Source organism: Carcharhinus amblyrhynchos, unplaced genomic scaffold, assembly GCF_965287045.1.
Source record: "Carcharhinus amblyrhynchos unplaced genomic scaffold, sCarAmb.v2.hapA scaffold_814, whole genome shotgun sequence".
Classification (NCBI taxonomy): domain Eukaryota; kingdom Metazoa; phylum Chordata; class Chondrichthyes; order Carcharhiniformes; family Carcharhinidae; genus Carcharhinus; species Carcharhinus amblyrhynchos.
In genome coordinates, this window is record NW_027650554.1 from 53,676 (window position 1) to 65,026 (window position 11,351).

General features: G+C 52.2%; 1 protein-coding gene across 1 annotated transcript; it reads left to right on the forward strand.

Annotated features, from left to right (window-relative positions):
• Nucleotides 1-1,781: 1,781 nt before the first annotated feature.
• LOC145340168 (trypsin-like) lies at nt 1,782-9,778 on the forward strand. Its single transcript, XM_080184599.1, has 5 exons — nt 1,782-2,040; nt 3,429-3,588; nt 5,048-5,307; nt 5,646-5,782; nt 9,597-9,778. Exons 1-5 carry the CDS (start codon nt 1,992-1,994, stop codon nt 9,744-9,746), a joined length of 756 nt encoding a protein of 251 aa, XP_080040725.1. The 5' UTR covers nt 1,782-1,991; the 3' UTR covers nt 9,747-9,778.
• The last annotated feature ends 1,573 nt before the right edge of the window (nt 9,779-11,351 follow it).

An 11,351-nucleotide genomic window follows, 5' to 3' on the forward strand; every position in this document is an offset into this window, starting at 1 on the left:
GAGTTGGTGAGACCACATCTGGAGTACTGTGTACAGTTCTGCTCTCTATAGTATTAAGTTTTAGTGTCACGAGTAGGTTTGTATTAACACTACAAGGAAGCTACTATGAAAATCCCCAAGTTGCCACACTCTGGCGCCTGTTTGGGTACACTGAGGGAGAATTTAGCATGGCCAGTGTACCTAACCAGCACATCTTTCAGACTGTGGGGGGAAACCAGAGCACCCGAAGGAAACTCACGCAAACACGGGGAGAATGTGCAAACTCCACACAGACATGGACCCAAGCCGGGAATCGAACCCGGGCCCCCGACGCTGTGAGGCAGCAGTGCGCCCCCAAACCTTCGGAGAGTTTTAATTTCACGAGAAGCAGTTCAGAGGAGGTTCACGGGGCCGATTTCTGGGGAGAAGGGACAGTGTCTGAGGAGGAATGGTTTGAGCAGGTTGGGGTCGAGACTCACTGGAGATTGGAAGAGTGAGAGGGGGACTGACTGAAACCTCTTGGACTCTGAGGGAGGCGATTTTGCAGGCCGGATGCTGGGAAGATGCTTCGTCTTGTGGGAGATGTGGGAGAGGAGAGGTGTGGGGGATAGTTTCAGAGTAAGGGAATCTCCCATTGAAGATGGAAATGAGGAGGAATTTCTTCTCTCGGGGGGGGCGGTAGGGAGGTGAATGTGTGGAACTGTCCCTGTGGGGACAGGGTCACTGAATGTTTTAAAGGCAGAAATAGATAGTTAATCACTAACGAGTGAGTGAAACAATACTGGGAGTAGGCAGGAAAGTGGAGTCGGGGCTATAATCAATAGGCCATGAACTTATCGAGATATACAGTAAGTTAGAGGGGCTGAATGGTCTATTCCTGATTGAATTTCACATGTTCGCTTTATGTACATCAAACCTATCTACGTACTGAGGGTACACCCACCCTCTCCCTCTCATTCACACACAGGCAACCACATCGCTGAGGCTCTGGAGTCACATGTAGGCCAGACCGGGTAAGAATGATAGATTTAGAACATAGAACACTACAGCACAAACAGGCCCTTCGGCCCACAAGTTGCGCCGATCATTTCCATACCTACCAGGCCATAGAACTATCTGTAACTCCCAATCCCATTAAATCCCATATACTCATCCAGAAGTCTTTTAAAAGACCCCAGCGAGTTCGCCTCCACCACCACCGACAGCAGCCGATTCCATTCACTCACCACCCTCTGAGTGAAAAACTTACCCCTAACATCTCCTCTGTACTTGCTCCCCAGCACCTTAAACCTGTGTCCTCTCGTAGCGACCATTTCAGTCCTGGGAAATAGCCTCCGAGAATCCACCCTATCTATTCCTCTCAACATTTTATAAACCTCTATCAGGTCGCCTCTCAACCTTCGTCTCTCCAGGGAGAAGAGTCCCAGCTCCCTCAACCTATCCTCATAAGACATGCCTCCCAATCCAGGCAACATCTCCTCTGCACCCTCTCAATAGCTTCCTCATCCCTCCTGTAGTGAGGCGACCAGAACTGCGCACATTACTCCTTCTCTAAAGGACATTAGTGACTCGGATCTTAATTTTCAATGATAGTCAGGTCGTGATAACTCCTGATTATCATTACCCTTATTCCACATCTATTTATTTTTAGAATTGAAAGTCTCCCAGGTGCTGGGGTGGGATTTGAACTCACGTCTCTCCGCAGTCTCTGGATCGCGAGTCCAACGACATAGCCATTGTGCTACCACTCACACCCACTTCCTGTTGAAGCCCTCAGCGGTGCTCTGCTGCTGGAGAGGAACTCTGTGATTTCCCAGCTTGCTGTAAGCCAGGGTTTATAACTCCGTTTATCACCTCCAGATAAGACCGTCCGATTAAGGGAAACGCAGTCACTTCCCGCTTTCTCGAGACTTCCTGCCGGGTCCAAAAGGCACCAAAGGACTGATCGAGCTCTCCAGCCGAGGGAGAAGGTTCTGGAATTCTCCTGTGGGTTTTTTGCGAAGGGGTTTGCGATGAGGAGAGGGGTGTTTCTGTTAGCTGCACTGATTGTGCTGATTGGAGGTAAGAGCTTTCATCCCTCGGGCACTCTGAGTGAAACATCCCACGGAACAGAGGTCACTTTCCCAGGAAAACCCGTGGGTTCTGGTCGAGAATGTTCTTTGCCCGGCAATTTGACGTCAAAACCCATCCCTGGCCTTGAACCAAACTTTTTAAATTTGTTCACAGGATGTGGGCATTGCTGGTTGGGTCCAGCATTTATTGTCCATCCCTAATTGGACCTTGAGAAGGTGATGGATGAGCCGCCATCTTGTCCCATAGAACTTGGGCCCAACAATCTTCTATTAATAACTCAAAATGAACCTTATACTGATTGTTTCCCTCACTCTCTTCCCAGTCTGCCTCCTTCCCTCTCTCCCTCCCTCCCTCACCCACTTTCCTCCCTCCCTTACTCACCCATCTCCCTTCCTCCTTCACTCAGCCCCTCCCTTCCTTCCTCAATCATCCATTTCCCTTCCTCTCTCCTCCACTCTCTCTCTCCCTCACTCACCTCCCTCACCCACCTCCCTCCTCCCCTCCCTCACCCATCTCCCTTCCTCCTTCACTCACCCCCCTCCCTTCCTCCCTCAATCATCCATTTCCCTTCCTCTCTCCTCCACTCTCTCTCTCCCTCACTCACCTCCCTCCCCCACCTCCCTCCTCCCCTCCCTCACCCATCTCCCTTCCTCCTTCACTCACCCCCCTCCCTTCCTTCCTCAATCATCCATTTCCCTTCCTCTCTCCTCCACTCTCTCTCTCCCTCACTCACCTCCCTCCCCCACCTCCCTCCTCCCCTCCCTCACCCATCTCCCTTCCTCCTTCACTCACCCCTCTCCCTTCCTTCCTCAATCATCCATTCCCCTTCCTCTCTCCTCCACTCTCTCTCTCTCCTTCACTCACCTCCCTCACCCACCTCCCTCCTCCCCTCCCTCACCCATCTCCCTTCCTCCTTCACTCACCCCCCTCCCTTCCTCCCTCAATCACCCATTCCCCTTCCTCTCTCCTCCACTCTCTCTCTCCCTCACTCACCTCCCTCCTCCACCTCCCTCCTCCCCTCCCTCACCCATCTCCCTTCCTCCTTCACTCACCCCCCCCTCCCTCCCTCCCTCACTCATCCATCTCCCTTCCTCCCTCTCTCACTCTCCCCTCTCCCACCTCCTGCATGAGGGCGAGAGAGGGGACGAGAGGGAGAGGGAGAGTGGGGGATTGTGGGGGAGGGAGGGAGAGGGAGTTGGAGGGAATTAAAGGTTATGGGGAGAAAGCGGGAAAGTGGAACTGAGCCATGACAGATCAGCCATGATCTTATTGAATGCGGGGCAGGCTCGAAGGGTTAGATGGCCTACTCCTGCTCCTATTTCATTCTTATGTTCTTTTTTGTTACTAAATTATTCTCCCTACTCTTGTGCTTGCAGTTGCCTCCTGTTCCCGTGACGATAAGGTATTGGGTGGGTACGAGTGCGCACCTCACAGTCTCCCCTACCAGGTGTTCCTGAGGAGGTACCAGAATCCCTGGTGTGGAGGTTCCCTCCTCAACTCCCAATGGATCCTCTCCGCTGCTCACTGCTTCCTACGGTAAGTTCGGAGGCACCCGGTGTGGTTCCCCATGTCTGTTTGTGGCAATCCGGCTCCACCTCACCCCTCTTCACAACCCCCACCCCCCCCATGGCCTCCAGACCAACACTCTGTCCCTCCACCCAGTGGGTTGACATCAGGAAGCAACGCTGCCCGCTGTCCTAGGCCACTTGTTCCAGGAATCCCACCTCCTAAATTGATCGCTGAAAATCCCTTGTGAAGGAACTCAGAAGAGGTTGTAGTCAAATCTGTTTCCAAAAACACAGCTTCCTTAAGGCAGGAATGGCAACAAGTCTCTCCTTCAGCTAACTGATAATCGTTTCAGATCCAAACAAAGGAAAGAACAAGATGGCATCCAAGGGGCTGAATGGCTTCCTCCTGTACCTCACAGGGACGAAGTGAAAATGGTCAAGAGATTCCATCTTCGAGCTGTCCAGATCATCAACAACCTGTCCTGGTCCTCCCATGTCAACACTACATTTAGGAAAACCCACCAATGCCTCTACTTTTTCAGAAAGCTAAGGAAATTTGATATGCCCCCTCTGACTCTCACCAACTTTTACAGATGCAACATAGAAAGCATTCTTTCTGGTTGTATCACAGTTTGGTTCGGGCTCCTGATCCGACCAAGACTGCAAGAAATTATAAAGAGTTGTGAATGTAGCCCAATCTATCACGCAAACCAGCCTCCCATCCATTGACTCCACCTACAATTTCTGCTGCCTTGGAAAAGCAGCCAGCATAATCAAGGATCCCACGCAACCCGGACATTCTCTCTTCCACCTTCTTCCATTGGGAAAAAGGTACAAAATTCTGAGATCACAAAGCAACCCACTCAAGAACAGCTTCTTCCCTACTGCCATCAGACTTTTGAATGGACCTACCTTATATTAAGTTGATCTTTCCCTACACTCCAGCTATGACTGTAACACTACATTTTGCACTCTCTCCTTTCCTTCTCCACTATGTACTGTGCGAATGAAATGCTTTGTCTGTATAGTGTGCGAGAAACAATACTTTTCACTGTATTCTAATCCATGTGACAATAATAAATCAAATCGAATCAAAGCAAATTGAGGTAAATTGAATCAAATCAAAATCAAAACCAAAAGCAAAACAAAATCAAATCAAAGTCAAATGAAATCAAATCAAAATCAAAACAACAAATTGAAATCAAATCAAATCAAAATCAAATCAAATCAAAATCAAATCAAGTCAAATCAAATCCAATCAAATCATAAATAAAACAACAAATTGAAATCAAAATCAAATCAAGTCAAATCAAATCCAATCAAATCATAAATAAAACAACAAATTGAAATCAAATCAAATCAATCAAATCAAAATCAAATCAAGTGAAGTCAAATCAAATCAAATCAAAATCAAAACAACAAATTGAAATCAAATCAATCAAATCAAAATCAAATCAAATTAATCACGCTGTTGATTTTCATTTAAGATCCAGACTGCTGAACGTGTGGATCGGTGCACATGACATCTCCATGAACGAGCGCACCAGACAGGAGCGTAGGATCATCAGGGTAATCCGGCACCCGGGATACGATTACGGCACGACTGATAACGACATTATGTTGCTCAAAGTGGCTCCTCCGGTTCAGTTTAATGAGATGGTGCAACCGGTTCGACTGCCCAACTCCTGTGCCAGCAACGGCACCCAATGCCTGGTCGCAGGGTGGGGTAACACCGTCAGCGATGGGGGTAAGTACGGGAACCGCTCAAAAGGGAGTAAAAGAGTCAAGGAAGTCAGATTTGAAGTATACAGAGTGTGGAAACTTGTCATGTGTACACATGTACATGCATGAACCAACATGGGGAACTGGCTTAGTATTTATTCCAATCTTTCTGGTCAATTTCAGATGGGTTGGTGATTGATTCCAATGGAATCTCTTTCTCAGCCTCTCTCTCACCTTTTTCCACCCCCCCAAGCTCCTTATTCTCTCGTACTCTCCACCCCAAATCTCACAGACAGTGCTGACAAATCTTCACCAAAATCTCCTGCTACCTCGCTAACCAATTCTTGACCTTGCTGCCAGCAGATGTGTACCCTAATCGTTTGCAGTGTCTCGATGTCCCGATTGTCTCGGACGTGCAGTGTCAGAGCAGCTACGAGGGCGCCATCACCCCCAACATGTTCTGTGCTGGATTCCTGGAGGGAGGCAAAGATACGTGTCAGGTAATCGGGAACGTTTCCTTCCCAAAGGAATGAACTGCCGGATAGACAGCACGAGGGAGAGAAAGAGGAGAGAACGAGAGACGGCAGGGTGGGGTGGGGGTGGAGAGAGCAAGAGAGCTCCGGTGGTGGGGGGGGGGGATGGAAAAAAGGGAGAGAGAGAGGGTGAGGAAGAGATTGGTGACAGAGATGAGGAGACTGAGAGAGGGAGGGAGGGACAGGACAGACTAGAGGGAGGGACAGCAGGAGAGAGAGGGAGAGATGGATGGAGATGTGTAAATGGAGGGAGAGAACATTAGCGGGAGGCTGAGACACATAAGTAATGTGAGGGACAGAATGAGACAGAGGGAGAAAGAGAAGTAGAGGAACACAGGGAAAGAGAGAGAGAGAGAGAAACGGAGGGAGAGAGTGAAGAAGAGAAGAGGAGAGAAAGTGATAAAGAAATTGAAGGTTGTACAGAGATTATATGTTGACAGAAAAAGAAATGATGGATGGACGGTTGGACAGATGGAGGGAGGGATATTGGTGGGGTTTGTTAGCAGAACATATCCAAAGGGAAAGGAATGAAAGGGCAGTGAGTGAGATCCACACCCCTCCTGTCCCAGTCACACAGCAGCAAGGGAACAACAATCCAACATCACAGCGGGAAGTTTGCCCGGAGCAGCCCCGCATTCCCAGAATTTTGCTTTGATTGAGTTTGGATCACTGGGCAGGGCCCAGGATGCCATGTTTCTCCTCCCTGGAGAGAGGAAGGGAGACCATGGGGAAAATGGAACACACCCCCGGGGGAAACTTGGGAAGAGGCAAGAACTGGTCCAAGGTGGTTTTGTAAACCTTAAATCAGAACCCTAGTTAGGACCAGCAGCAGTGGTTTCTACGGCAACACACCTCAGAGGAATAGCAGCATGGCATCACTTGAAGGGGAGTGTGTCATGTCATCCAGTCTCAGTTTCACTGAGAGCTGTGAGCAGAGCGCAGCGCACACAGCACTGCCGCTGATGTCCACAGGCTTTCTATCCATGAATGTCTCCGCTGAAGTGCTTGTTTTAAATTACTCAACCCAAAATGTGTTGACACATAAGAACATAAGAACATAAGAAATAGGAGCAGGAGTAGGCCATCTGGCCCTTCGAGCCTGCCCCGCCATTCAATAAGATCATGGCTGATCTGTCGTGGCTCAGTTCCACTTTCCCGCCCTCTCCCCATAACCCTTAATCCCCTCTCTTATCAAAAACCCATCAACCCGCTTCTTAAAAATATTTAGCGAGGCAGCCTCCACCACTTCAACGGGCAGAGAATTCCAGAGATTCACCACCCTTTGAGTGAAGAAGTTCCTCCTCAACTCCGTTCTAAACCGCCCCCCCTTTATCTTGAGGCTGTGCCCCCTAGTCCTACTGTCTTTTTTGAGCGGGAAGAGTCTTTCCACCTCTATCCTATCCATCCCATTCATCATCTTATACGTCTCAATGAGATCTCCCCTCATTCTTCTAAACTCTAACGAGTACAAGCCTAGTTTATTCAGCCTCTCCTCATAGCTCAACCCCCTCAACTCCGGTATCAGCCTAGTAAACATCCTCTGCACTCCCTCCAAGGCCAAAATATCTTTGCGCAGGTGCGGCGCCCAAAACTGCACACAGTACTCCAGCTGCGGCCTCACCAATGCCCTATACAGCTGCAGCAAGACCTCCCTACTTTTATAATCACTTATAAGTGACCTCCTCAACAAAAACACACCAAGGCCGTGTTTTACCAGTTCTGAGTGTCACCAGGAAAGGCCCAAGCTTTAAGTGTGCAGCAAGGACAATAATTCTAAAGTGCTGGTCATAGGCCAGTACTGAGGGAGTGCTGCACTGTCAGAGGGTCAGTGCTGAGGGAGTGCCGCACTGTCAGAGGGTCAGTGCTGACGGAGTGCCGCACTGTCAGAGGGTCAGTACTGAGGGAGTGCCGCACTGTCAGAGGGTCAGTACTGAGGGAGTGCCGCACTGTCAGAGGGTCAGTACTGAGGGAGTGCCGCACTGTCAGAGGGTCAGTACTGAGGGAGTGCCGCACTGTCAGAGGGTCAGTACTGAGGGAGTGCCGCACTGTCAGAGGGTCAGTATTGAGGGAGTGCCGCACTGTCAGAGGGTCAGTGCTGAGGGAGTGCCGCACTGTCAGAGGGTCAGTGCTGAGGGAGTGCCGCACTGTCAGAGGGTCAGTGCTGAGGGAGTGCCGCACTGTCAGAGGGTCAGTGCTGAGGGAGTGCCGCACTGTCAGAGGGTCAGTATTGAGGGAGTGCCGCACTGTCAGAGGGCCAGTGCTGAGGGAGTGCCGCACTGTCAGAGGGTCAGTGCTGAGGGAGTGCCGCACTGTCAGAGGGTCAGTACTGAGGGAGTGCCGCACTGTCAGAGGGTCAGTGCTGACGGAGTGCCGCACTGTCAGAGGGTCAGTACTGAGGGAGTGCCGCACTGTCAGAGGGTCAGTGCTGAGGGAGTGCCGCACTGTCAGAGGGTCAGTACTGAGGGAGTGCCGCACTGTCAGAGGGTCAGTACTGAGGGAGTGCCACACTGTCAGAGGGTCAGTGCTGAGGGAGTGCCGCACTGTCAGAGGGTCAGTACTGAGGGAGTGCCGCACTGTCAGAGGGTCAGTACTGAGGGAGTGCCGCACTGTCAGAGGGTCAGTGCTGACGGAGTGCCGCACTGTCAGAGGGTCAGTACTGAGGGAGTGCCGCACTGTCAGAGGGTCAGTACTGAGGGAGTGCCGCACTGTCAGAGGGTCAGTACTGAGGGAGTGCCGCACTGTCAGAGGGTCAGTACTGAGGGAGTGCCGCACTGTCAGAGGGTCAGTACTGAGGGAGTGCCGCACTGTCAGAGGGTCAGTATTGAGGGAGTGCCGCACTGTCAGAGGGTCAGTGCTGAGGGAGTGCCGCACTGTCAGAGGGTCAGTATTGAGGGAGTGCCGCACTGTCAGAGGGCCAGTGCTGAGGGAGTGCCACACTGTCAGAGGGTCAGTACTGAGGGAGTGCCGCACTGTCAGAGGGTCAGTGCTGAGGGAGTGCCGCACTGTCAGAGGGTCAGTGCTGAGGGAGTGCCGCACTGTCAGAGGGTCAGTGCTGAGGGAGTGCCGCACTGTCAGAGGGTCAGTGCTGAGGGAGTGCCGCACTGTCAGAGGGTCAGCGCTGAGGGAGCGCCGCACTGTCAGAGGGTCAGTACTGAGGGAGTGCCGCACTGTCAGAGGGTCAGTACTGAGGGAGTGCCGCACTGTCAGAGGGTCAGTACTGAGGGAGTGCCGCACTGTCAGAGGGTCAGTGCTGAGGGGGTGCCGCACTGTCAGAGGGTCAGTGCTGAGGGAGTGCCGCACTGTCAGAGGGTCAGTGCTGAGGGAGTGCTGCACTGTCAGAGGGTCAGTACTGAGGGAGTGCCGCACTGTCAGAGGGTCAGTACTGAGGGAGTGCCGCACTGTCAGAGGGTCAGTGCTGAAGGAGTGCCGCACTGTCAGAGGGTCAGTGCTGAGGGGGTGCCGCACTGTCAGAGGGTCAGTACTGAGGGAGCGCCGCACTGTCAGAGGGTCAGTACTGAGGGAGTGCCGCACTGTCAGAGGGTCAGTACTGAGGGAGTGCCGCACTATCAGAGGGTCAGTAGTGAGGGAGTGCCGCACTGTCAGAGGGTCAGTAGTGAGGGAGTGCCGCACTGTCAGAGGGTCAGTACTGAGGGAGTGCCGCACTATCAGAGGGTCAGTAGTGAGGGAGTGCCGCACTGTCAGAGGGTCAGTACTGAGTGTTTGCAAGGCGCTATAGAAATGTAGGTTTTTGCTTGACTAACGAATGATGTGGTTCCCACAGGTTGACTCTGGTGGGCCTCTGGTCTGTGATGGCGAGCAACAGGGCATCGTCTCCTGGGGCATCGAGTGTGGTCGCGCCGGTCACCCCGGTGTCTACACCAAGCTCTGTAACTACATCTCTTGGATCAACGAGACAATGGCGGCCAACTAGTGGCATCCGGCCGTTCTCCCGGAAGTGTCCCCGTGGCAACCTCGCCGGACCCCATCACCGAATGGAAACAATGTCTCATTAAAGGCCTATTTCTCACACTTCCTGTCCGCCAATCTTCATTTCCTGGTGTCACACCCTTCTCGTTCCCCCTCCTCCTCTCCAACCTTTTTCTCTCCGGTGTTAATTTCGGGAAAGGGAGCAGCGAGATACAGAAAGTGTGGAGGAGAATGAAAAGAAAAGGAGATGCAGGAGGGACCGAGATAGAGAGAGTGGGAAAGGATCAGCAAAGTACGGCCTAGAAAAGGCCGCAACCTTCGAGAGACGCATCAGGATTAAATGGAATCTCACTCAAGGGCAAGAAAGGAGGGATTGGACTGAGGTGGCCCAGTGGTTGGCACTGCTGCCTCACAACCCAAGGAACCTGGGTTCAATTCTGGCCTCGGGTCACTGTCTGGGTGGAGGTTGCACATTCTCCTCGTGTCTGCGTGGGTTTCCTCCGGGTGCTCCGTTTTCCTCCCACACTCCAAAGATGTGCGGGTTAGGTTAATTAGCCATGCTAAATTGCCCCTGAGTGTCAGGGACATTAGAAGGGTAAATATGTGGGGTTAAAGCGTAGGGCCTGGGTGGGATTATGGTCAGCGCTGACCCGATAGACTCAATGGTCTCCTCCTGCACTCCGTGGGTCAGTGAGACTGAGATTCTGAATGAGGACATTGCTTCTGCATTTATAAACAACCAGGAGGCTGCTAAACAGACAGGAGGCCCAGAATCGAAATCAGGAGTTCAGACTGTGAGAGGAAACCGGAGCAAACCCACACAGACATGGGGAAGACTGTGCAAACTCTAGAAATAGTCACTCAAGCCGGGAATCGAACCCGGGTCCCTGGCACTGTGAGGCAGCAGTGCTAACCACTGTGTCAACGTGCCACTCCATAAGTTCCTCAAACCCCCTCCCTATCTCTGTAACCTCCTCCAGCCCCTACACCCCTCCCTATCTCTGTAACCTCCTCCAGTCCCTACGCCCCTCCCTATCTCTGTAACCTCCTCCAGTCCCTACGCCCCTCCCTATCTCCGTAACCTCCTCCATCCCCGCCACCCCTCCCTATCTCTGTAACCTCCTCCAGTCCCTACACCCTCCCTATCTCTGTAACCTCCTCCAGCCCCTACACCCTTCCTATCTCTGTAACCTCCTCCAGCCCCTACACCCCTCCCTATCTCTGTAACCTCCTCCAGTCCCTACGCCCCTCCCTATCTCTGTAACCTCCTCCATCCCCTACACCCTTCCCTATCTCTGTAACCTCCTCCAGCCCCTACACCCCTCCCTATCTCTGTAAACTCCTCCAGTCCCTACACCCTCCCTATCTCTGTAACCTCCTCCAGCCCCTACACCCCTCCCTATCTCTGTAACCTCCTCCAGCCCCTACACCCCTCCCTATCTCTATAACCTCCTCCAGCCCCTACACCCCTCCCTATCTCTGTAACCTCCTCCAGCCCCTACACCCCTCCCTATCTCTGAAACCTCCTCCAGTCCCTACACCCCTCCCTATCTCCGTAACCTCCTCCAGTCCCTACACCCCTCCCTATCTCTGTAACCTCCTCCAGTCC